Source organism: Callospermophilus lateralis, chromosome 1 (genome assembly GCF_048772815.1).
Source record: "Callospermophilus lateralis isolate mCalLat2 chromosome 1, mCalLat2.hap1, whole genome shotgun sequence".
Lineage (NCBI taxonomy): Eukaryota > Metazoa > Chordata > Mammalia > Rodentia > Sciuridae > Callospermophilus > Callospermophilus lateralis.
The window spans coordinates 209,898,212-209,923,108 of NC_135305.1; the positions used below are offsets into that span (position 1 = coordinate 209,898,212).

General features: G+C 60.7%; 3 protein-coding genes across 3 annotated transcripts; 2 read left to right on the forward strand and 1 right to left on the reverse strand.

The window, feature by feature from the left end:
• Nucleotides 1-1,819: 1,819 nt before the first annotated feature.
• Jak3 (Janus kinase 3) lies at nt 1,820-16,108 on the forward strand. The gene is made up of 25 exons (XM_076870394.2): nt 1,820-1,885; nt 2,842-2,960; nt 3,511-3,763; nt 4,334-4,457; nt 4,715-4,826; nt 4,920-5,065; nt 5,416-5,710; nt 6,143-6,265; nt 6,359-6,516; nt 6,945-7,056; nt 7,253-7,439; nt 7,909-8,036; nt 8,231-8,362; nt 8,891-8,975; nt 9,507-9,634; nt 10,156-10,288; nt 10,444-10,595; nt 10,703-10,853; nt 11,423-11,562; nt 11,632-11,821; nt 12,412-12,536; nt 12,771-12,943; nt 13,394-13,511; nt 13,757-13,867; nt 14,755-16,108. Exons 3-25 carry the CDS (start codon nt 3,580-3,582, stop codon nt 14,860-14,862), a joined length of 3,315 nt encoding a protein of 1,104 aa, XP_076726509.2. The 5' UTR covers nt 1,820-1,885; nt 2,842-2,960; nt 3,511-3,579; the 3' UTR covers nt 14,863-16,108.
• A 1,143-nt stretch (nt 16,109-17,251) lies between these two features.
• Nucleotides 17,252-18,942, forward strand: Insl3 (insulin like 3). Its single transcript, XM_076870400.1, has 2 exons — nt 17,252-17,441; nt 18,740-18,942. Exons 1-2 carry the CDS (start codon nt 17,252-17,254, stop codon nt 18,940-18,942), a joined length of 393 nt encoding a protein of 130 aa, XP_076726515.1.
• Nucleotides 18,943-21,647: 2,705 nt separating this feature from the next.
• On the reverse strand, nt 21,648-24,683 carry B3gnt3 (UDP-GlcNAc:betaGal beta-1,3-N-acetylglucosaminyltransferase 3). The gene is made up of 2 exons (XM_076870408.2): nt 24,111-24,683; nt 21,648-22,553 (listed from the first exon to the last, which is right to left on the reverse strand). The coding sequence occupies exons 1-2, from the start codon at nt 24,681-24,683 to the stop codon at nt 22,002-22,004; spliced, it is 1,125 nt and encodes a 374-aa protein (XP_076726523.2). The 3' UTR covers nt 21,648-22,001.
• Between the last annotated feature and the right edge of the window lie 214 nt (nt 24,684-24,897).

Sequence of the window (24,897 nt, forward strand, 5' to 3'; positions counted from 1 at the left end):
CTGGCCAGTCCTTTTGAAGGGCCGAAACCTCAAGTTTGGGGCCAGAGAGGAGGACACAGGTCTGTGCGTCTGGGCTGTGGCTCGCAGAAAGTGAAAGAAAAACACTGAGCTAAGCCCCCACCGGCACTTCCTGCCCCACGACGGCAGCTCCACCAACAGGGGACACATGTCTACCCGCGTCCCTCTGTCTTATCCTCCAAGTGAGGCGCCCTGAAACCTGCCTTCTCAGGAACACCCTGATCGCCCTCACCCTGACCCCCGGGCCCTTCCACAAAACCTCAAATCACTCTGGGCCCTCCCACTTGTCAGCGTGTCCCTGAAACGCGGCCCATCCCGGGAACACCCTGATCCCATCCACCCTGATTTAGTGCCCTCCTCCCCAGAAACCCCCAAACCTCAAACCACGGTCTGCTCCTCCCACTTGTCCTTGGGTTTCAGTCTCAAAGTCCTTTCCTCCAGGAAGCCCTCCTGGCAGCTTGGCTCCGAGGGTCCCCGAAATCGCTTCGGGGTGACAATCTACCTTGGCCTCCACCAGACGGCCAGCTTTTCTGGGCAGGAGCTGGGGCCTCCTTGTCCCCCCGGCCTCACACACAGGTGGTGTCTGGCACGCACCCAGAGTTAAAGTCAACAAATACTCATCAAAGTCAGGACTTATGATGGGATTACAGAGACAAAGAAGAACTCTTAAATCTGTCCTTAAACTCTACTTCCTCTTGAGGAAACTGGCTCAGCTGTGTGTGTGTGTGTATGTGTGGGTGCATGTGTGGGTGCCGCAGTACTAGGGATTGACTCCAAGGGTAGCTCCCCCTGAGGTACACTCCCAGCCCCTTTATTTATTTATTTTTTTAATTTTGAGGTAGGGTTTGTAAGTTGCTGAGGCTGGCCTCGAACTTGTGATCCTCCTTCCTTAGCCTCCCAAGTCACTGGGATTTCAGGTGTCTCTTTACTTAGATGCTGCCTAGGCTTAGCCCCTCCTCCTCAGGGTGGCTTCAGGCTATAGTGAATGCCACCAGCCCCGCCTTTGTACCTTCCTGTGGCTCCTGGTTACTCTTAGAACAAAAGCCACCTTCTCCTAAAGACCCTGAAGTCCCAGGATCTGGCTCCTGCTGACACCGCGGCCTCCCACAGGGGTCTCCTGGCTGTCCCCCTGAACTGCTAACCCCCCTCTGCCCTGGCTGTGTCCTCCTGGGTACCCCTGCTGGGGCCAGTTCTTAGCCCTGCTTCAAGTCGGGACCCCTTTGCGTCTGTCTCTCCTGTCACCACGCCTTTACTATCCCGGAGAATTTGGCTTGTCCTGGTTTGCTGTCTCCCAGCCAGGCTGCCGACCCCAGGGGGCAGGGCTGTCCCCCTGTCTTTCTAGGGCCAGAGTCCAGGAAATGGGCTGGGGAAGTGGCCGAGTATTAAGAAGTCTCCCCAGAGAAGCACCTCAGAGGAGAGCTTGACCATTGCTTGGGCCACTGTGTCCCTCCCGGGGAAACCCAGCCCCTGCCCTTCCCTAGGTGCCTATCAGTTCTACTGGGCACCAGGCCACACTCGTCACCGGTGGGTAAACCCCAGCACCAGCGGCTAAGCCACGAGTGGACCTGGAGCCCGCCGACCCGCGGACATGACCTGGGCCCCATCTGTGCGTCGCCCCTTCCCCCGAGTCTGGCTCTCCAGCAGCTGGACTGAGAAGGGCTACCCCTGCCGAGTTCTGGAACTTTCTGCCCCTCCCTGGCCAGACCCTGCCGCCTCCCCTCCCCCGCCCCCACAAAGGGCTCTGACTTTCAGTAAATGACAGAGGCTCAGGAAACCAAGGGGCCCGCACAGGAAGGAGCCAGTGGGGCTTTCCTGCCGGCCTCCCGGCCTCGCGCGGCCTTCCTTAGTCCAGGGTTCCCACGGCCAGGTAAGAGCCGGCGGGGCCACAGGCTCTGCCGCCCCTGGGGACACGGTGGTGGCCAGGGACGGCTGGGCTGGTGGAGGGACTGAGGAAGCCAAGGAGACCTGGTCCTCAGGCGCCAGAGCAGCGGCGGCTGGGCCTCTTCCCCAGGGACAGCGCGTCTCTGGCTCTTGGGGTCCCCGCGTGGCCCTGCCTAGAAGAGCGCCCCAATTCTAGCCCTGCGCCCCTGCAGGAGGCATTGCGCATGCGCCCGGTCCCAGGGGGCCAGGGTCGCAGCCCCCCTCCAAGCCCGCCCCAGACTAGAGGGCCGCCTGGCTCTGACAGGGGACCTCGGGGGTTAAAGAGGGGCATTTTTCTGGGCCCAAATTTTACCTGTGACTTTTACTTTTTTACTTTCAATATGCGAAAATATGTATATTTTAAGATTTATTTCAAAAACAACAGTACTATGTCCAGGAGGCCCTGTGATGCTGGCCTCTGGTGACACTGGGGTGTCCCCTGGAGAACATTCGCTCTCCTCAAGCCTCCAGCCAAAATGGTACCCACCACACCACTGGACCCAGTGTCCTTCCCGTCAGTGGACAGGCATTTGTTGGACATTCCCTGGGCTGGCGTGGAGGACTGTCCCACCATGTCCTCGCTCTGGGCCTGGGTTGGGTCCAGCCAGTCACCTCCCCGAGACTGGAGGGGGTTCGGCCCATTTCACAGCTTGAGAAACTGAGTCCATGGGGACAGAGATACGGCAGGACTGGAATTTGAATCCAGAACCTGGCGGCTTCACGCATCCCCAGCAGGAGGCTATATTATGGGGGTGTTAAAACATCATTTATGCTGTGTCCCGTTTCCTGCCCTACCGGGGCCCCCCATTATTTTGGAGCACACACACACACACACACACAAAAAAAAAAAAAAAAAAAAAAAAACTTTTTTTAACCCAAGGTTCTCTCTGGGTGTCTCCGCAGGTCAGCTGCAGTTCATCTTGAAGACCTCTGTGTTTTTTCTCAAAGCTCCACCCCTTGTCCCGCCCAGTTGGGGTCCCTGAGCAGAGGCGGTTGCACCGGAAGGAACCACAGACTGGGAGGTGGAGGGGGTCGATTTCCTCCTGGGCCCATCTAAGGAGCTTTCTTGCTATGGGAGCCCCCCGTGGGGCATGGGGTGGGGGACGGTGGCGCAGGCCTGCAACCCCAGCAGTTCTGGGGGCTGACTCAGGAGGATTGCAAGTTCAAGGACCCCCTGGGCAATTTAGCCTGACACGGGGGAGGGAGGCAGAGAAGACCCAGAAAGCGCTGTGGGTTGTCACCTGACTGGACCCACCCCCAGGGCACATGGGGCACCAGGTGCAGAATCCTTCAGCGGTGACCTCAGACCCACAAGAAGGATGGCCGTCCCTGTCCCTCTAAACCCCACAGGCACAGGCCAGCAGCCCTTGGCTCTTTGGTCCAGCGAATCTGCACAGCTGTGATTGGTCGCTCCAGCTGCCCGGGGCGGGGCGGGGCGGGGCGGGGCGGGGCTGGTTGCAGACCGGTGTCCACCCGGACCCAGGTGTCCAGCCCCAGCACAGCCCTCACCGGGGCTGATGGCTCCTTCCACACCTGCCCACTCAGCTCCTTCTCCTGACTGTCCCTCTCCAGCTCTGCCCTCCCGGCCCAGAAGCCCTGAGCCCTCTGGAGAGGACTCAGCGCCCCAGGCAGGCTGCACCCATGGCACCTCCAAGTGAGGAGACGCCCCTGATCTCCCAGCGCTCCTGCAGCCTCTCCTCCTCCGAGGCTGGTGCGCTCCACGTGCTGCTGCCTCCTCGGGGTCCGGGGCCTCCTCAGAGGCTGTCTTTCTCCTTTGGGGACCACTCGGCTGAGGACCTGTGTGTGCGGGCTGCCAAGGCCAGCGGTGAGTGGATCCCTAGGGGACTGGGTTAGAGGGAAGGACAGGGCTGTGTGGGGCCCAGACTGGGAGAGGAAATAGTTGCCTACAGGGATCAGCCCTGGAGCTGGGGCTTTGAGGGATGAATAGGAGTTTGGTCAGGGAGGAGGATGGACATTTGAGACTCTGAAGTGTGATGGCACGTGAGAACAGCTGGACGTCCTTTGAGATAAAAGAAAGCAGAGGGGAGCCGGGCGTCGTGGCTCACCCCTGTAATCCCAACAGCTTGGGAGGCTGAGGCAGGAGGATCTCGAGTTCAAAGCCAGCCTCAGCTACTTAGGAGACCCTAAGCAACTCAGGGAGACCCTGTCTCTAAATAAAATACAAAATAGGGCTGTGGATGTGGCTCAGTGGTCGAGTGTCCCTGGGTTCAATCCTGGTACCAAAAAGAAAGAAAGAAAAGCACAGAGTGGGGGAGGGCATAGAGGGAGGTTGAGTGACGTGTCCTAGATGAAGGTGAGATAGAGCCCTGTGAGCCCGTGTGGGGGTGGCCCAGCAGCCCTGGTGCTCAGGAGGGAGCTCACGGCCCTCTCCTAGGCATCCTGCCCGTGTACCACTCACTCTTTGCCTTGGCCACGGAGGACTTGTCTTGCTGGTTCCCTCCGAGCCACGTCTTCTCTGTGGAAGATGCGGGCACCCAAGTCCTAGTCTACAGACTTCGGTAAGAAGCCCCTCCCAGCCCCAGGGATCATAACATTTTATTGACTCCCTGAACTTTGAGGACATGATCCCAGCCCAATTCATAGATGAGGCTAAAGAGGCCAGAGAGGGTGGTTCACTTGCTCAAGGTAACACAGCAAAGCAAGGGTAAACGACCTGGGCTCTGAGAAGCCTTGACCAAGTCTGCTACAGCACCCCAAACCCTAATCCTGCTGGGGCCAGGTTGCCCCTCACCCAGGGCTTTCTCCTTTCTCACAGCTTTTACTTTCCCAACTGGTTTGGGCTGGAGAAGTGCCACCGATTTGGGCTACGCAAGGACTTGGCCAGTGCCATCCTGGACCTGCCCGTCCTGGAACACCTCTTTGCCCAGGTGGGAGTCTGCGGGGCTCAACCCAGAGGTGGGATCCCAGGGCAACATGGGCTAGTGCTAGTGGTTGCTGACCTTCGCTGTGGCCTCCCGCAGCACCGCAGTGACCTGCTGAGTGGGCGCCTGCACGTGGGTCTCAGCCTCCAGGAGCAGGGCCAGTGTCTCAGCCTGGCGGTGCTGGACGTGGCCCGGATGGCCTGTGAGCAGGGCCAGCGGCCTGCCCAGCTCCTGAAGACCGTCAGGTGAGGCCTCTGCTGAGCCTGGCAAGGAGCCAGTGGGGCTCCCCTACCAGCCTGTGTGTCCATGGGACTCAAGGGTCTCCATGAACTCGGTACCCCCCACCCGGGCTCCAGCTGGTCGGAGGGCCTCCTCCTGCAGCTCAGAGACCTGTGAGGTCCTTGTTTGTCCAGTGGATGCCGAGGGCCTCCTCCCCACTGAGGTCCTGCCTCGGTTGTGTTCACGAATGTGTCCCTGTCTGCCTCGTGTCCCCACGGAGGCTGCAACTGCCCCTGAAGCTTGGTTTGTGTGCGACCTTGGAGGACCCCTCCCCCTGCTGAAGGCCAGCTTGCTCCCCTCCAACCCCCACCCACAGCTACAAGGCCTGTCTGCCGCCTGGCCTGCGCGACCTGATCCAGGGTCTGAGCTTCGTGACCCGGAGACGTATTCGGACCACGGTGCGCTGCGCCTTGCGCCGTGTGGCGGCCTGCCAGGCGGACCGGCACTCGCTCATGGCCAAGTACATCATGGACCTGGAGCGGCTGGACCCTGCTGGGACCACCGAGACCTTCCGCGTCGGTCTGTCCGGGGCCGCGGGTGGCCAGGATGGGCAGGGGTTGCTCCGTGTGGCTGGTGGCAGCGGCATCTCCTGGAGTCCCGCAGCACAGGAGGTGCGCGCTGGCACTGGACCGGGTTGCACGGGGACCAGCTGGGAGGGAGGGGCCGGCAGGGGGCGGGGTCAGGGGCGGGGCCTAAAGGAGGGTGGGAAAGTGGGGGAGGCTCAGGGAGGGGCGGGGTTGGAGCCTTCGGCAAGTGGTGGTGGGCGGGGCTTAAACAGTGAGGGAGGGGCGACCAAGGGGCGGCAATGGAATGGGGGGAGCTGAGAAGGGGAGGGGACTTAGTGGTGGGCGGGGTCCAGGGGGCTAACAGAGGGTCTAGGAAAAAGGCGGGACTAAGGGAAGGGGCGGGGCTCCAAGAGCTGGGGACCCAGGATGGAGGAGGCGGGGCTTGGCAGGGCGTGGCCAGGATGGGCGTGGTCGGTGGGATCCAGGCTTCCAAGAGGGACTTGAGACCCCAGCCTCAGCCCTCTCGCAATTTCCCAGGTCTTCCAGCCCTTCTGTGACTTTCCAGAAATCGTGGACATCAGCATCAAGCAAGCCCCACGGGTTGGCCCGGCCGGGGAGCACCGCCTGGTCACTGTCACCAGGACGGACAATCAGATCCTGGTGGGTACAGCACCCTTGCGCTAATACTTCCCCAGAGCGTCAGGGACGCGGGACCCCGGGGCTGCACCGAGCGCTGATGGGGGTTCTGCGCAGGAGGCCGAGTTCCCGGGGCTGCCCGAGGCGCTGTCCTTCTTGGCTCTGGTGGACGGTTACTTCCGCCTGATTTGCGACTCCCGCCACTTCTTCTGCAAGGAGGTGGCACCGCCACGGCTGCTGGAGGAAGTGGCCGAGCAGTGCTATGGCCCCATCACGTAAGGACTCACCCCTGCCGGCCAGCTCAGGGTCACTCTCCTTCTGGGCCCTCCCTCAAGGTCCCAGCTTTTCAGGAGCCCTGCACAAGCGGTCAGGTGCTCAAAACGCAACGGTGGCCCTCCATGAGGATCTGCCTTCTGCTGCCAAGGGCAGCCTCTCTCCTGCTTCCGACCCGTGGGACCCCAGGGCCATTTCCTGGAGAGGCCCTGATGCCTGGGTTCACCTACAGCCTCTCCTTAACCTCCCAGATGAAGTCCTGTGCTGACTTACGCAGGGGGGGGACCCGGGAGAATGTTCCTTGATGGGGGTCCAGGGCTTCAGAAGGATCAGAATTCAAACCCAGGTCTGGCCTCTCCGCCGCCCTCTGTCTCTTGCTGCTGTGGGCTCCCTCTCTGTGTCTTCTCCCTTCACTCCGCCCTCCCTGCAGCCTGGACTTTGCCATCAACAAGCTCAAGGCAGGGGGCTCACTTCCCGGCTCCTACGTTCTGCGGCGCAGCCCCCAGGACTTCGACAGCTTCCTCCTCACTGTGTGTGTCCAGGTTGGTGCACCTCCTGGGGCCAGGAGGCCAGAGCGGGCTGCCTGGAGAATGTGACATCCGACCTGAACGGAGTGAGCCTTGGCTCTTGGGGGAAGGGGAAAGGCTTGGAGACCCGAGTGAGCGGACGGTGCAGAGGGAGGAGGGAGGAGGGGAAGTGGCGGCCCAGCCCCTACTCAGGGGTCTCTCCCCTTTGCAGACACCCCTCGGCCCTGACTACAAGGGCTGCCTCATCCGGCGAGACCCCATAGGAACCGTCTCCCTGGTCGGCCTTGGCCGTCCTCACAGCAGCCTTCGGGAGCTGCTGGCAGCCTGCTGGGACGGCGGGCTTCACGTCGATGGAGTCGCACTGCATCTTAGCTCCTGCTGCACCCCCAGACCCAAAGGTGAGCCCACCTTCTCCCCTGAGCGGGGCCATCCATCTGCAGCCCTGACTTTCTACACCTGTGACAACTCTTATGTGGTGAGAAGTGGCAGAAACCACAGGTCCGGGTGGTTTCTTGGCCCCTGGGCTAGCGTTCAACCTTCAGGCACAGCTGGATCTGCGCGGTACCAGTAGCATGTACTTTCTCTCCATCTCCTTCCTCTTGTGGGTGACAAGAAGAGGAAAGAGTTTTGCTCAGACAAACCCCTCTGAAGGGACAGCTCCCTAGGAGCACCAGTCAGTGCTCTGGTGACACTCCACAAGGGCTCCTTCCTCCCTGCTCACATCCCTGACCCCTTCTCAGGATCTCCTTTCAAATAAACTGTGTCCCCTGAGTCTTCATCTCAGAGGACCCCCAACTAAGGGAGCACCTTGATTCTTGGGGACCTTTCTCTGACCTCTGATTGTCCCCCTCCACCCCCTCCCTATAGAAAAGACCAACTTGACTGTGGTCCGGAGGGGCTGCGGCCCACCCTCCACCTCCCCTGCTCAGCCCCAGTCCCAACATAAGCTGAATCAGATGACGTTCCACAAGATCCCTGCCGACAGCCTGGAGTGGGTAAGGGTCCCAGGAAGTGGGGGGCTCCCTCAGTCTGGGGACCAGAGACTCAGCTCAGCGTCCGCCTGTCCCAGCTTTGGGCTGTAACCTCCCCAGCCTCTGTTTCCCCATCTGCCAAATGGGGCAGAGGCCGAGCCAGGAGCGGGGCCCCACAGGAGCCCCTCACTGGCCTCTCCTGCTGCCCCCTGCTCCAGCATGAGAACCTGGGCCACGGGTCCTTCACCAAGATTTACCGGGGATGTCGCCACGAGGCTGTGGACGGGGAGGCCCGGGCGACAGAGGTGCTCCTGAAGGTCATGGACGCCAAGCACAGGAACTGCATGGAGGTGAGCCCAGTGGGGACAGATCCTGGGGCCAGGGCTGGCTGGAGGGAGGGCCTTGGATTCGGAGAGATTAAAAGACACACAAGCTGGAAAGCAACCAAAGCGCCCCTGCGGTCCCAGCTGCTCAGGAGGCTGAGGCAGGAGGATCCCTTGAGCCAGGGGTTGAAGGCCAGCCTGGGAAACAAAACAGATGGCTAAGTGCATGGCTAAGGAGGCGTGAAGAGGCCAATTGGCCGGAGAGGAGAACATTGCAGTGGACCTCAGCAGGGGCTGGACACACAGAGGAAAGTTGAAGCTCTTTTCAAACCCAATTCTGTGTGAGAGACTCAAGGTAGATGAGAGTGGGACTTCCGCTCCCCATCAGAAAATCATCATCAAGTGTTGTGTGCATTGATGGTGAACTTCAGGGCCAAAGGGGGCCTGTGGCCAGTTCTCCTGGTGCGGGTTTTTGAGCACTAAGTCTGGGGTCCTCGGTTCCATCCCAGAGTCCAAGGAACTCATGCACCTCCTCCCCCTTCCCGCCCTCCCCAGTCCTTCCTGGAAGCTGCGAGCTTGATGAGTCAGGTGTCCTACCCGCATCTGGTGCTGCTCCACGGCGTGTGCATGGCTGGAGACAGTGAGAGCCCTGCGCCCCACCCGGCACCCCAGCCCTGGCCGCTCCCCACTGCCGCTCAGCAATAGCTGAGCCCCCAGATGGTCCCTAGGGTCCACCAGGTTCCCACCAGTCCTCCAGAATGACCTCGAGTCTGTGCTGCCCTGCGCGGACGCATAACCTCTCTGGCCCTGGGTTCCAGTAGCTCAGCTGAGAAGCTATTTTTCGGGAGTCTGGTGTGTGCCAGGAGCTGGCACACGGCCTGGAAGGTGACAGACAGAGCAAGAAAGGGCACTGTATATGCTTAGGGGACCCTTCTGGGTAGGGGGCCTTTCCAGAGTCAAGGGTGAGGATGGAGAAGTGGGGATGAGGCAGAGTTCCGAGAGCAGGAGAGGCTCGGAACCGAGGTGAGGAGAGGGTGGGGATGGGCGGGAAGGAGGTGGGCGGAGCCAGCGCTAGGGATTCTCCCACAGCGCGGGGTGGGCGGAGCCTGCAGGGTGGGCGGAGCCTACTGATCACTACGCACCTCCGTCACCCTGCTCCCGCTGCCACCAGGCATCATGGTGCAGGAATTCGTCCTCCTGGGAGCCATAGACACCTACCTGCGCAAGCATGGCCACCTGGTGCCAGCCAGCTGGAAGCTGCAGGTGGTCAAACAGCTGGCCTACGCCCTCAACTACCTGGTGAGTGCGCTCCAGCTCCGGGGTGGAGGAGGAGTGGTGGACATGGGCACAGACGGTTTGCTAAGGAGGCCAGGGGGCTTTTTAGAGTGGAATAACCCGTGCGCAGGCGCCGAGGTGTGGGAGCCCTGGCAGGGGGAATGACTGGTCAGCCCGGAGGTCAAGGGAGGCCCCGCCTGGGGAAAGGCGTCCCCAAAGAGTGAACGTTAGAATCGGGGTTTTGGAGCTTGTGTAGGAGTTCATCAAGCGGAGAAAGGCAGGAGGGTGTGTCAGACTGAGGAGGGGCCTGGGCAGAGGCACGCAGGCTGGAAAGGGTGTTGCCCACCCTGGGGTCTGTGTTTTTTGAGAGGGGGAAGGACACAGTCAGGTGGGTTAGAGGAGCAAGACAGGACACCAGGAGTCTGGGGAGGTAGCCGGAGTCCATCAGAGCTGTAGCGGGTGGGCTTTGGAGGGTGTGTAGGAGTTTGCCAAACAGGATTCACTCATCAAGCCCTGGCTGGCATTTCCCATGCCCGCCCACTCAGGAGGACAAAGGCCTCCCTCATGGCAACGTCTCAGCCCGGAAGGTGCTCCTGGCCCGGGAGGGGGCTGACGGGAGCTCGCCTTTCATCAAGCTGAGCGACCCTGGTGTCAGCCCCACTGTGCTAAGCCTGGAAAGTAAGTGCCTAAGGAAGTGGGCTGGAGGTGTGCAGGAGTCTGCCGGGCAGAACGTGGTCCATCAGTCCTTCCTGCATTTCCCTGTGCCCGGCCCACTCAGGAGCACAGAGGTCACCTCCATGGCAGTGACCCCTGACCCTGTCCCTGTCCCTCAGTGCTCACCGACAGGATCCCCTGGGTGGCCCCCGAGTGTCTCCAGGAGACCCAGACGCTTGGCTTGGAAGCCGACAAGTGGGGGTTTGGTGCCACAGTCTGGGAGGTGTTCAGCGGGATCCCGATGCCCCTCAACCATCTGGACCCCCCCAAGGTCAGCACTCCCACTGGACTGAAGTTCAACTCCGGGAAGTTGGCGGACTCAGGTGGGGGGCTCCTGAGGATGGACTGGGGGTCACCACCCTCTCCTCCCTGCCTCAGAAACTCAAGTTTTATGAGGACCGTCAGCAGCTGCCGGCCCCCAAGTGGACAGAGCTGGCCCTGCTGATCCAGCAGTGCATGGCCTACGACCCAGGCCAGAGGCCCTCCTTCAGAGCTGTCATCCGGGACCTCAACAGCCTCATCACTTCAGGTACCAGTGGGGGTGGGCAGAGTGGGTGGGGCTGCAGTGTCCTGTTGGGCCAGTGGGAGGAGCATGGTTCGCATTCAGAGCCTCCCAGGTGCCTGGCAAGGTTGGAGTCGGTGATGGCTGCTCACAGTCAGCATGAGCCATGAGGTCTGCTATAACAAACAGGCCCCTAACTCAAAGTTCAACTCACTGGATATTTAGTTCTCATTTGATGAGGGTGTCCAGATCCATAGCACTTGGCACTTTGTGAATCTACCCAGCTGGCTTTCCAATGGCCAGAACTGGAGGAGCACCAGAACACCTCCTGTGTCGGTCCCAGTTCACTCAAATTCTGATCTCATAGGAGATGGGCAATGGGGTCTCACCAGGCCCCTCTGGGTCTGTACCATATGTGTGCACTGGGCGAGGGGGCTGCCTTGGCCAGAAGGTGCCTCTTTCCATTTCCCACGAGGTACTCTTTGCCTTGCCATAGTGCACAGAGACAGGTAGTGTGCAGATCTGCAGTTACCCAGCAGATCAGCTTAGGAGCCGCCAGAATGAAATGTGCCGCTCACCACTCTCTGTGCCCCTAGACTATGAGCTCCTCTCAGACCCAACCCCTGGTACCCTGGCGCCCCGCGACGGGCTGTGGAGTGGTGCCCAGCTCTATGCCTGCCAGGACCCTACAATCTTTGAGGAAAGACACCTCAAGTACATCTCACAGCTGGGAAAGGTGAGGGGGCTGGGCTGAGGGGGCAGGGCAGACCCCAGGCGTGAGGATACCAGCTCTGTCTCTCCCCAGGGCAACTTTGGCAATGTGGAATTGTGCCGCTATGACCCGCTGGGTGACAACACGGGTGCCCTGGTGGCTGTGAAGCAGCTGCAGCACAGTGGGCCAGATCAACAGAGGGACTTCCAGCGGGAGATCCAGATCCTCAAAGCCATGCACAGTGACTTTATTGTGAAGTACCGTGGTGTCAGCTATGGCCCTGGTGAGCCACCTCTGGGAGCTCTTCCAATCGCACCTACTCCTGCTGTTACTGCATGTGGGCTCAGAATGCCAACCAGGAACGATTCACGTTTGGTAATCTAGATTCAGATGGCCATTGGTTCAAACCCTGCCTCTGCCCCTTACCAGCCAGGCAAAACCTTCAGCAGGCCGTTTAACCTGAGTCTCGATTTCCCAACTGAAAAAAGAGCTATTATGAGATTTAAATGTATCCATGTATGTTGTAGAAGGTGCTCAAGAGAAGTACCATTGTTGCTGTTCCCATTTTGTGGACAGGAACACTGAGGTAACAGGACACAAGGAAAAGTGGGAGGTCAGCTGTAGTGGGGTGCATCTTCAATCCTAGCTGCTCAGGAGGCTGAGGCAGGAGGATCCAAAGTTTGAGCCCAGCCTCAGCAATTGAGCGAGACCCTGTTTCAAAGTAGAAAAGGTTGGGGGTGTAGTTCAGTTTACAGCGGTTGCTAGCATGTAAAAGGCTTGAGTTCCATCCCCAGTACTGAAAAAACAAAATAAAAACACCAGGGGAGCTGTCAGGGCCGGTGGGCCTTCGGTGACACCTCTCACCCGCTGCAGGTCGCCAGAGCTTGCGGCTGGTCATGGAGTACCTGCCCAGCGGATGCCTGCGTGACTTTCTGCAGCGGCACCGCTCACGCCTGGACTCCAGCCGCCTCCTCCTCTACGCCTCGCAGATCTGCAAGGTGCGGGGCGGGAGTCAGGATGGGGCGACCCCAGGACCTTCGGGGGCCCATCGGGTGGGGTGCAGGCCGAGGGGTGGGGTTTGGGATCCAGGTGGGATTGCGGGGTGGGGTCGAGTTGGGCTCTGTCAGAGCGGAGCCCAGGAGTCCGGGGTAGGCTCCGGCTTGGGGTCTGGGTCGGGGTGGGGTCGAATTCCAGTTTGGGTCCCTTGGCAAGTGCACGCCGCCCACCCGCAGGGCATGGAGTACCTGGGCTCCCGCCGCTGCGTGCATCGCGACCTGGCGGCCCGGAACATCCTGGTGGAGAACGAGGCTCACGTCAAGATCGCCGACTTCGGCTTGGCCAAGCTGCTGCCGCTCGACAAGGACTACTACGTGGTTCGCGAGCCCGGCCAGAGCCCCATCTTCTGGTAGGGACCCACCCTGGGCGCCCGGCCCCGCCCCTACCTGGCACAGACCACGCCCCTTGACCGTAGCCCCGCCCACCGCCCTCCGAGGCTCCTCCCCTCCTCCCATCTCTAGCCCCCAGCCCAGGCCCCGCCCCGCCCCACCATGGCCCCGCCCATCAGTAAACACTGGCCCCGCCTCCTCCCTCTACTGGCCGGGCCTCCAGCCTTAGCCCCGCCCTCCTCCCTACCTGGCTCAGCCCCCACCCCACAGGGTCCTGGCTCCGTCCCCTCCCGCCCCTGAGCTCCTGGCCTTGCCCGGGCACCAGGTGGGGTCGGAGATCCCCCCTGTCCTCCAGTCAGGGAACCAGGCCGCCGGGCGCGACTGGCCTCCTAGCCACCACCTACCCTGGCAGTTCCCTGTCTCACGTCCGTCCTCGGCCCCCCACGAATCTCAACTCCGCGACCCGCCAGGTACGCCCCCGAGTCCCTCTCGGACAACGTCTTCTCGCGCCAGTCCGACGTCTGGAGCTTCGGGGTCGTCCTCTACGAGCTCTTCACCTACAGCGACAAGAGCTGCAGCCCCTCCGCCGTGAGCAGCGTCCGCCACCCCGCTCCCTGGTGGCCCATCCCCATCCTGCCTTCTGCTGGGATCCCCTAATTCTAGGCCCCTGGGGAGGACCCCCTTCCTGCCACCCACACCCACGGGCGGCCCCTCCCCCTTCCCTCCCCCTCCCCTCCCCCTTTCACTGTGGCAGACCCCCAGCCCCCCACCCGCCGCCCCCTCCCCCATCGTGGATGGCTCGTCCCCAGCGCGGCTCTCCCTTTTGGTCCCAGGAGTTCTTGCGAATGATGGGGTGCGAGCGAGATGCCCCGGCCCTCTGCCGCCTCTTGGAGCTCCTGGCCGAGGGCCAGAGGCTGCCGGCGCCCCCCGCCTGTCCCCGTGAGGTGAGCGCTGAAGGGCGGGTTCCCGAGGTCTCCCCACCGCCTGGTCTCTTGATTGACAGCTGGGACTGGCTGTGCCGCTGGAGGGGATCCTGACCCCGAGGTAGCCCCGGGCGCCCTGTGTGGCCGCTCACAAACGCTCATCAGAACCTCAGTTTACTCATTTCCAAAGTGAGGGTCGTAAGGTCTCCTGGGGAGGGAGGGTTAGACTAGGCAGTGCCTTCAGAGCCCAGCTGGGAGCCCTGCCCCCTGTGGTGCTTCCTGAGTGACGGTGATTCTCAGGGTTTACGACCTTGTGTGTGTGAGACGGGTGGGTGGTCATGCACAAATTCATCCACTCAGGTCGCCATTCATTGAATGCCAACTATGTGCCAGGCCCTGGAGTGGGTGCCGGGGACTCAGTAGGGTAGAGAAGAGACAGATACTCTCTGTCTTCAAGTGAACAAGAGCACCTGGTGGGCATGGGCGCCTTGACATAAGACACAAACAACAAAAACCTTGAAAGAAATAAACAGGGAGGAATGGTGGAATGGGGTCACCAGGAGGTCCTGTTAGAGGGGGTGATGCCTGACAGAGGAGGAGAAGCCCATCCCTGGGTACAGATGGGAGAAGGGATCCCAGTGTACATACAGCAGGTGCAAAGGCCCTGAGGTGGGAATGAACATGATGCATTTAGATAACAGTGAGGCAGAGGTAGGAGTGGCTACTCGGAGGAAACATGAGAGGGTGGGAGGGGGGAGATGCCAGGAGGAGGGCTTCAGGCCCGGGATCCACTGGGAGCCGTGGGAGGAGAAATGGGATGGAGATTAATTTCTGTTTTAAAACTGTGAATGGGAGTCTTGTCCTTCCAGCTGCCTGGGCCTGATCCCACTGTACTCCCGTCCTTTCAGGTTCATGAACTTATGAAGCTGTGCTGGGCCTTGAGCCCACAGGACCGGCCGACCTTCAGTGTCCTGGGTCCCCAGCTGGACGCGCTGTGGAGTGGAAACCGGGGATAGCAGCTGAGGGCGTCAGACCTACGCCTTCTCCGCTGGCTCATCCCAAGGGCAAACCTGTTCCCCGTCCTCTTTATATCTCCAGAACTCAGATCTCCGTGTGACCTCAGGCAGAGGGCTGCCCCTCTCGGGTCCCCTGAGGCCTTTGAGGGTCCCCTGCTTCGTGAAGACCCCTCCTGGGGCAGATGACATTGGTCAGCAGCCTAGTGGCCCCAGGAACTTGTAAAGATGCACGGCAGATGGCTCCTGAGCCCTGCCCGCAGAAGCAAGGGACAAAATTCAAGCCCCCCCTGGCCTCCCATCCCTTCTTGGTGTGGCTCTGAGTTTCCTTTCTTCTTCCCAAAGTGGAGACAATGTAACTTTGAGTACATGATCCCAGGCGCTGCTTTTTGGGGGTACTGGGGATTGCACTCAGGGACACTTGACCACTGAGCCCATCCCCAGCCCTATTTTGTATTATTAGAGACAGGATCTCCCTGATTGCTTAGGGCCTCGCTAAGTTGCTGAGGCTGGCTTTGAACTCACGATCCTCCTGCCTCAGCCTCCAGAGCACTGGGATTACAGGAGTGCACTACAGCGCCTGGCGAGGGCGTTGCTCTTTGACCCAAGGATGAGAGATGCTGTCCTGCTTGGGGTTTGCAGGACAGAGCCTGTGTCTGTTCCGCATGGAGTAAGGGGACAGGGAGACCGGGGTTCCAGTGTCCCCCTAGCCATGCCTGAGTGTCCCTGGACTTCAGTTTCCCTACCTGTCAGTAGGACCCTTTCTGTCCTGACCCTCTGAGGTCCCACAACAGATGATATGAGAGCCTGGTGGGAACTTTTGAGGCAATTGAGAGAAGGAACAGCATTCCTGGCAGAGAGAAGAGCACGCCAAGGGTGAAGGGGCTCAGAGTACGGAGGTGAAGAGGCCAGGTGTTGGAGCCCACCTTTCCCCCACTTACTGGGTGAGGGTGGGCAAGTTGCTTCTCCTCTCTGGTCTCAGTTCTGCAAGGGCAGAACTGCCCTTTGGTGGTAGAGGCAACTTCCTGAGGCTGGTGAGGAGGTGTCCAGTTCAGTATGCTCCCGTCACTCTTCTTTATCTGAAGGGTTTGCTGTTACTTTGCCTCCCTGTGAAGCTCTTATCCATCTCTCAAAACCCCAGCTGTCATGGCCTCCCGTGGCCCCCACCACGCTGTGCCGGCCCTGTCCTGCCTTCCAGTCCAGCCGCTGACATGGGGGGCTCTTTGGGACCTGAGCTGAGGCCTTAGCACAGATGGGCACACAGTGGAGTCTAGGAGTGTTTGTTGAATGAATAAAGGATTCAGTGGGAAGGAGGATTTGTTGGTGTACTTGGCGTCTGAGGGTCTGACAGGACTGTGGACCAGGACACTTTGGGGGTCCACTGTGGGATTCTTGGGCCAGACTGGGGAGGAGGGCAAGTGGGGGAGACCTTGGCCAGAGGACAGGCCTCCTCCCCTCCAGCCCAGCTGCCGGCCTTGGCTCGGACCGTCCTGGGAGCTGATTACAGGTTCCTGGGGGGCGGAAGGAACAGCCTGCTCTGGGGTCAGAGGGCAAGGCTGGACAGCAGAAGGCAAGGCTACGGGGATGGGGCCAGCCTCAGCTGGGGCAGGCCAGCCCCCATGACGCAGAGACGGAGAAGGGGGGAGACAGGGAGGCTAAGCGATGGAGGCCAAGAGACTTAGAAGCAGAGACCAAGGACCTCAGAGGTCTCCATCCCTGCTCTCTCAGCCCCAGCAAGGCCCCGATTTGCTGGGAAAAGGGAGAGAGGGGGCTGCTCTGGGAGGGAGCCAATCCACTGCCCACCCAGCTCCCCTCTCTCAGCCTCAGTTTCCTTCTTTGGCAAAAGGGAACCACAAGACACACACCCCCAGGCCTTGGGCAGGCCCAGGACAGACGGGCTGTGCGTGGTCTCCAGCCTGGCTCCCGGGAGACCCTGTGTGTGGAGACCCCCGCCCTGGGGCTTGGAGGAAACCCAGGCCCTGCTCAGTCCCCTGGGGCCTTGGACAGGCCTGGGGTCCCTGTGTGGACCTCAGTCTCCTCAGGTGTACAGTGTCAGGGACAGGAAGTGCCTGAACACTGCTGAGCTCAGGAGACCCCGCAGCCCCCCATGCTGGCTTCCCCCTTTCTTTCTGTGTCTGCTGTCCATCTGTTTCTGTCTGTCTGTCTCTCGGGGACTGACCCAGGCCGGGTGCGTTCATTTGCTCACACTGAGTCCCGCGGTAAAGCGTCCCCTGGAGGAGGCGGCTCCAGGGCCCCCAGGCCCTGATCCCACCCTTGACCTTGGCCCGGCCCCGCTGGGAAGGCTGTGTTCCTCCTCCAAGGGCCCCCAGCTGGGGCGGCCCAGGCCCTATAAGGGGAGAGTCCCCGGTGGGGCTGGGCGTCTTCTGCCACCATGGACCCTCGTCTGCCCGCCCGGGCACTGGCGCTGCTGGTCGCGGCCCTGGTGCTCGCGCTGGGCCCCGCGCTCGCCCTGGATGCGCGCGAGAAGCTGTGCGGGCAGCACTTCGTGCGCGAGCTGGTGCGCGTGTGCGGAGGCCCGCGCTGGTCCCCCGAGGCTGGGAAGCCGGCGCCAGGCGGCGACCGTGAGTGGGGACGGACGGGGACTGCGCTCGGGGATGCCTGGGTGGAACAGGTGCAGGCGGGCAGCGGTGAAGGTCGCCAGAGGCTGGGTCCCCTGCGGGTGTGGGGACCGTGGGCGCAGGAGAGCAGGACATTCCAGTGCGCGGGTGGGACGCTCTGTATTTAACAACATCTTGATTTTGATGAATTTTCCCCTTAATTTTGATGTATTAAAGATTTTTGTTTTGAGACAAGGTGTCCAGAGCTGCTCAAGGCCTCGCGAAGTTGCTGAGGCTGGCTCTGAACTCGCCATCCTCCTGCCTCAGCCTCCGGAGTCGTTGGGAGACCCTGACTCTATATAAAACAATAAGAGAGGGGCTGGGGATGTGGCTCAGGGGTAGAGCTCCCGGGTTCAATCCCCAGTGTACATGGGGGGGGTTATTGCTTTATATTTTTTTATTGTCATTGTCGTGGTGCTGGGGTTGGAACCTATAGCCTGGTGCATCCCGGGCACCAGTTTTACCACTGAGCCCCATTCCCAGTCCCAAAATATTCGTCTTGGTTTTCTGCTGCCTTCTCTGTGCCTCTTCCTCCTTACTCTGTCCCCGAGTCTCCTGTAGAGGGTGCTGGGTCCCTGGGTGTCCCTTCCTGCACACATGTGCACCTGGAGGGGCCCCACCAACTCTGCACCTCGGGGAGTGTGTGGGTCCATCTCTGACCAGGTCTGGACCTCTGGGGGAACCAGCACCATCTGCAGCTCCAGGAGCCCAACATTCTTTGGGTCGGGCTTGGGGCAGGCAGGTGGCAGGTGGGGACATGTACAGCTGGGGACATAAGTGTGGGCATGAGAGGGGATGACGGAACAAACAGCTTCCTATGTGTGCAGGGGCCCCAAATAAGCAAGCCAGTTTCTCTCTCTCTTTCTGTACCAGGAATTGAACCCAGGGCGCTCAACCACTGAGCCACATCCTAGCCCTATTTTATTTAGAGGCAGGGCCTCACTTTTGCTGAGGCTGGCTTTGAGCTCACCATCCTCCTGCCTCGCCTCCTGAGTGCTGGGATGGCAGGTGCGCCCCACTGCGCCAGCCTTTTATTTTTCATTTATAGACAGGGCCTCACTAAGTTGCTGAGGCTGGCCTCAAACTGACTTTCCTCCTGCCTCAGTCTCCTGAGCTGCTGGATCACAGGCGGTGCCACTGCGCACAGCCACTCCCTGTTCCCTGTGCATGACGAGCCTCTGGTGGGTCCCCGGCTGGGTGCACACAGTGTGGGGTGTCCTCTGGGACCCCCATTTCCCTGCTGACTTCTGCTCTGTCCCCAGGTGAGCTGCTGCAGTGGCTGGCGGGAAGACACCTCCTTCACGGGCTGGTGCTGGACGGGGACACTGCGCTAGTGCCCGGCCCCGGGGCCCTGCTCCCGGCTTCTCACCACCGCCGCCGGCGGGAAGTGGCCGCCAACCCCGCAAGGCGCTGCTGCCGCAGTGGCTGCACCCAACAGGACCTGAGGGCTCTCTGTCCCCACTGAGCCCTCCCTGGGGGTGGTCCCAGGGACAGGCCCAGAGGCACAGAGCCCCGTGATGACGGGGGGGGGGGGGGGGGGGGGCAGGGCATGGGGGTTGCCTGGGACAGGCGCTCACCACCTCTGCGGGCCAGTGTGAGCTGTCCTGTGACGCCGTCTGGGGGACACCGCAGCCTGGATCCCCCAGTTCATGGAGCTGGGGGGGGGCAAATGTCCTCTTTGAGAGGGGCCCCAGACGCTGCCCTCCTTGTCCCCGTGGGAAATAAACAATCCGGAGCAGCTCCGCGTGTTCTCTAGAGAAAGGGACGAGCCTGGGTCAGCCCTGCGTGGGCTCCTCCTGATGCCAGCCTGAGGCTCGCCACAGAGGGGCACGCGGTAGCCCGCTGCAGGGCTTCTCCCACTCTCCTCCAGGGGACCCCCCACCTCCAGCCCTGGAACAGTGGACACAATTCCTGAGTGATCATCCGAGTGGACATTCATTACTCCAGCTCTGAGCGTTCCTCTCACCGCACCCTCCCTCCACCCTGAGTGGGGGATTGTATGATAGGACCCTTTCATAAGACTAGTGAAGCATTTGGCTCAGTGACCCATTTACCTAGCGTCCAGGGCTGCTGGCACCAAGGACCACAAATTGGATGACTTAAACCGCAGGAATTTATCCTCAGTTTGGAGGCCGCTTGTCTGAGGCAAGGTGTTGACAGGCTAGAGGCCCTGCGCGAGAGTCTTCCCGGCCTTTCTCCTGGTAACTCCTGAAGTCCGTAGTGTCTCGGTTTGTGGCCACATCGTGCCAACCTCTCCCATCATCACGGGACCTTCTTCTCTGTGGGTGTCTTTCAAACAGCCCTGGGGTTTAGAGGCCACCCTAATACAGCCCTCCGTATTGACCTTAATTCCATCTGTAAAGATCCTCTTTCCAGATAAGGCCGGGAGGAGGATGCGGCCCAGGGCTGCAGGGGAGCCGTGGGGCAATGGGGAGCCAGGGAGGGTGTGTGAGTGTGAGCAGGGACAGGGTGGGGGAAGTTGTGACCTGGATGTCCCCACCATGCTGGCTCCCGTTGCCGGGTTTCTGTTCTCGCGACTAAAAGGCTCGGGGTGACTCTAGTTAAACTGGGCTAACTGGGCTGCACGAAATAACCACACGAGAGACACAGATACGTTTTTCTTTGGGGTCGCTGTGACGGATTCTCTGACCTTAAGGGTCCGCAGAGAGAGAGAGAGAGCGCAAGAGCACGCGCTGACCCCTTTTATTGAGGAGAAGCTATTCAAATGAGGCCAGGGGTCAGGTTTCAGGGGGCTGAGTCTATCTTCATGATGTCCACTGTCAGCAGGTTGGCTGACACTTGGGTAGGCCACACCCAAGGGCACAGTAAGAGGAGGGGCACACACAAGGCACTTCCATGGAAGATTCTATCCTAAACAGGGCAAGGGGTCATATTACAAAGGAACAGGGGCGCATAGCTTCACCCACGGGGCTGGAGCAAGACACACCCATTTCTGTGACTGAGCGCCTCAGCACCCAGCTAGGGAGTGTCACTCAGTCACCCGGAAGGTTGGCCTCCCACATCCCGTCACCTGGATTTGGGTCTCCAAGCCCTCACCACTCCTGGTACCCACCTGTTCAGTCTTTGACAGGTTTGCTTTTTTGCTACCAGGTGGGTCTGTACGGGGACCCTTCCCCCAGGAGGCAGGAGGAGCACCCGGCAGGGTGTGAGGCACACAGTTGGCGCCCAGTGGATACTTGGGGGAGGAGAGGAGGGTTGGAGATGCGCAGCCATTGTCCTGGTGGGAGGAGAAGCGAATGGGGTGGGGCTGGATGGTGGCCCACAGGATTCAGAAGGGGGTCTAATGTCCCACCCATCAGGAGCAGTGCCACCCACCGCCTTTCACTCCAGGTCCTGAAAACCCACAGCATGAATCAGCCTTGGCAGATGTGAGCGGGGGGCAATAGGGAGCCACAGAGGGCGTGTGAGCAGGACTGGGGTGAGGTCCAGGTGCCTGACAGAAGCCCTCTGTTCCCACTTCAACCACCCACTGCCGCCACGGGTACCTCCTCCTGAAATCGAGACCTGAAGATAGATGTCGACCAGTCTCTTGTTAACACTTAGAAACAGTTTTTTTTTTTTTAAAAAAAATAAATTGATCTCCAGGTTTTCACAAAATGCTTTATTCCCTGAGGACACTCTGCCCAGCTGCCTCATCCCCACAGGGCCTGGGGAGCTCAGGTCCCGCCTGGGGGCAGCAGGGAGTCACCAGCTCCCGTGGACCCTCCCACCTGTAACACACACTGGGGCCGCCTGGGCACCTGTCACCCCTTCCCTGGGCAGTGGGTGGGTGCAAGTTGGCCCCACCCTGAGCCATTCCCTGAGCTCTTGGGGGGGTGCAGGTGAGGGGACGAAGCCCGGCTGGGGACCCCGAGCCACTCTGAGCTCCCACAGCCTTACACGGACAGCTGTGTCCCTCCAATGTCACTCGATGCCACAGGCGAGGTGGGGTGGGCTGGTCCCCAGCCTCTGTGGCCGGTCTCTCTCTAACCCAGGGGCCTGAAGCCCACAGAGGCATTAGGAGTAGAGCCGCTGGCCCAGGCTGACCACTGCTTCCCACTCCAGTGGACACAGGGGCCCCTGGATGGCCTTGAACTGTGGCTGGAACTATCTACCACAAAATGACCAGAGCACCACTTGGAAAGAGGGGTTGTGTCAGTCCAGTCTGCGATTCAGGTCAGAACTGGGAAGTGGGGCCTTCACCCAGGGGACCGGAGGCATCCACAGCTGGAACCCTGGCAGAGGGGCCTCCCGTCATCAGACACCATGGAAAGGTGTCGGTCACATTGCTTGGGTTTGCTCCCATCCGGAGAGGGAACTCTGGAGCACAGACCCAGAGGGTTTTGAAGGGTGTGTAGGAGTTCACCAGGCAGCAATATTCACTCCTTAGACCCCAGGGCTCCTCTGTGCTCAGCTCCCCTGGGAAGACCAAGTCCTCTGCCTCCTGCTTCCCAGGAGGAAGGGATCCTTCATTTTTGTTCAAGTGGAGACAGGAGCTCAGTGGCGGGGGACCTTGAGGTGACCTTAGAAGACCTGCACCCGCTTGCCGCAGGTGAAGTCGGGCTGGCTCAGCGCGTCCCACATGAGCAGCATCTCGTAGGGCAGGAAGCGGTGGACCAGCAGCAGCTCCCGGTAGAAGCAGGGGTCAAAGGAGGACAGGCGGGTGGACGGGGCTTGCACCCCAGCCGTGCGGATGCCGCTGTGGGAGGCGGGCTTCAGCCCCTCGCGCTCCAGGCACATGCCCAGGAAGACATCGTCAATGGGGAAGAGGTCCAGGGCAGGGGCGGCCCTGCGCAGGGCAGCCGCGGTGAAGCGCGACAGCAGGAAGCCACCTCCCCCGCAGTAGGGAGGGTAGCGCTCCTCGCGCGTCACCACCTGGGGCACGTAGTACTTGCTCCAGGGAACCCGGATGGGGCCCACGTTCTGGATCAGATGCCCCACGAAGAGGTGTCGGTCGGGGTCAAGGCCCTGCAGGTAGGTGACCATGTTGTCGGTGTGTGCAAAAACGTCATCGTCCCCGTTGAGCACGAAGCTGGCGTCGGTGCACCTTGTCTTTTGCCACTCGAGGAACAGCACCTGCAGGGCAGGAGGGGCATCAGCTTGAGGGCTGGAGTCACTCAACAGGGCTAGCCTGTTACTGCCACTCTCTGGGGTGACCTGGACCTCAGTTCCCAACTTTCCCACAGGCCTCATCATGGCACCTGCTTCCTTGGTGGAGCTCCAGGGAGGAGATGCTTTGTAAAGAATCAAGATGTTCTGAAAATTGTGCCATTTATATTTATTGTGATTCCTTTTAACTCCACCTGGCTGAGCCCTGTAGTTACTCATGTGACTACTAGTTGACACCTACCTCTCCCACTGGTCTCTGGGCTCCCTCAGGGTGAGACAGTGTCTTTCCTTTCTATTCCATCTCCCCAGCACCCAATACGGGGCCAGCATGTCACTAGTGCTAGGTGTATACTTGTTAAGGCGAAATTCACTGCACTTATGCTTTAAGAAATCTCAGCTAGGGGCTGGGGATGTGGCTCAAGTGGTAATGCGCTTGCCTGGCATGTGTGCGGCCCGGGTTTGATCCTCCGCATCACATACAAACAACGAGGTTGTGTCCCCCGAAAACTAATAAAAAAATAAATATTAAAATTTAAAAAAAAAAGAAATCCCAGCTACTTGGGAGGCTTGAGCAGGAGGATCTCAAGTTCAAGGCCAGCCTCCGAAACTTAGTGAGGCCCTAAGTGAGTCGGTGAGGCTCTGTCTCTAAACAACAAAATACAAAAAGGGCCGAGGATGTGGTTCAGTGTTAAGCACCCCAGGGTTCAATCCCTGGTGCCTCAAAATGTGACCTTAGGAGACAGGTGTGGTCCTCAATCCTGGTAAAGAAACAGACAGGGCATTGAGCAAGGTGACACATGGAGAAAGAGCCACCAGAAGCCTTGGATCCAGGCCTGCGTGCCCCTGCGCTGGCCCCCAATGTGTCTCCACTTGGCTCTCCTCTTCCTGCTGCCCTGGGCTGGGTTCTTGTCCATCCAAAGGTCCTCACTGAGCACCTACTACGTGCCAGGACTGAGACACCGACCCAGCCTCATGGGGAGATAGAGTCAGCACAAATAAATGAGAGGGAGCTCCTGTCACCGCCAAACTTAGCTGAGCACCAGGTGCCTGTAGACGTGCCTTAGGGTTTTGTTTGTTTTGTGATGCTGGGGATGGAACCCAGGGCTTCAGTCATGCCAGGCAAGTGCTCTACCTCTGAGTGACATCCCATCCCAAGGTGCCTTACTAATACTGTCTCATGTAGTCCCCAGAGCGGCCCTCAGAGGTGGGCGGGTCTAATTCACATCCCATTTCCCAGGTCTGGAAAACAAAGGCACAGAGAGGCAAATGAACTCCCCCAAGGCCAAACAGCAACCAAGAGGCAGAGGCTGGGTTGGAACCAGTGTCATCCCAGCAGATCTCTGCAGGTCATCTTAATCCCTCTGCCCTTCCTCCCAGTCACCCAGGGGAGGAGCAGGTCACTAAAGGACAGCGAGGTCAGAGGAGGGGCAGTAGAGGGATGAGCAGAGGTTTCTGGTCCCCTGTGCCCCTGGGGGCAGGAAGGACCTGCCAGCGCACCGCCACCCGGCGCCCAGTCGCGCCCACCTGCTTGAGCGTGAGGTTGAAGAAGGAGTCGTGGAAGTCCCACTGCAGGATGTCGCCGTGCGTCCGCGCCTCCAGCTCCAGCAGCCGGTTGACCTTGCGGGCCTCGTGCTGGTGGCCGGCGCTGCCCACGAGGAAGAGGCGCCGCAGCTGCGCGCCCCGCACCTGGCGCTCCTGTCCCCACGTGCGCCGCACCAGCTCCCGGCGCTCGTAGTTGCTGGGCGAGGACTTGATGGCCAGGAGCAGGAACACGGGCCGCGCGCACTTGTCGGGCGACGCGTCCTGCAGCAGCGGGAAGCTGCGACAGTGGCGGTACAGCAGGAAGTCGCGCACGTGCCGCGGCTGCCCGGCAAAATCGGGGTGCGCGGTGGCGGAGGTGTTGGCGAGGCACGGGGCGGGGCGGGGGCGCGCGGGCGGCGAGGGCCAGGGGAGGACCTCCGGGGTCCCCAGGGGCTTCTCGGGCAGCAGGCAGCTGGGCGGTGTGGACACGTGCAGGCTGAAGAGGACCAGGACGGCGAAGGTGGCCACGGCCAGGACCAGGCCCAGGTCGGGCCGCAGGGGGCGCGGACACCTCATCCTGGCCAGCCCGGCCCGGGGGTCCCAGGAGCAGGCCGTCGAGGGCCCCTGTGGAGAAGGACGGCCTGGAGGGCTTGCCACGGCCGGGGACCCCCAGCCACCAGGGGAACCCCGACACCTGCCTGGGCCTTGGGTGGCTCTGGGTGGAAAATACTGAAATCCCCACCCCACCGCCCCCCACCCAGGACTCCCCCCCAGCTCTGATGGCGCCCCC

What these genes read in the sequence shown, in the direction of transcription:
- Jak3 (XM_076870394.2), top strand. Translation starts at nt 3,580, where the DNA reads ATGGCACCTCCAAGTGAGGAGACGCCCCTGATCTCCCAGCGCTCCTGC. An exon ending in TGGAACACCTCTTTGCCCAG is followed by an intron (nt 4,827 to 4,919) that starts GTGGGAGTCTGC and finishes GGCCTCCCGCAG; the next exon opens with CACCGCAGTGACCTGCTGAG. An exon ending in GGACGGACAATCAGATCCTG is followed by an intron (nt 6,266 to 6,358) that starts GTGGGTACAGCA and finishes GGTTCTGCGCAG; the next exon opens with GAGGCCGAGTTCCCGGGGCT.
- Insl3 (XM_076870400.1), top strand. Translation starts at nt 17,252, where the DNA reads ATGGACCCTCGTCTGCCCGCCCGGGCACTGGCGCTGCTGGTCGCGGCC. An exon ending in GCCGGCGCCAGGCGGCGACC is followed by an intron (nt 17,442 to 18,739) that starts GTGAGTGGGGAC and finishes CTCTGTCCCCAG; the next exon opens with GTGAGCTGCTGCAGTGGCTG.
- B3gnt3 (XM_076870408.2), bottom strand. Translation starts at nt 24,683, where the DNA reads ATGAGGTGTCCGCGCCCCCTGCGGCCCGACCTGGGCCTGGTCCTGGCC. An exon ending in TCAACCTCACGCTCAAGCAG is followed by an intron (nt 22,554 to 24,110) that starts GTGGGCGCGACT and finishes CCTGCCCTGCAG; the next exon opens with GTGCTGTTCCTCGAGTGGCA.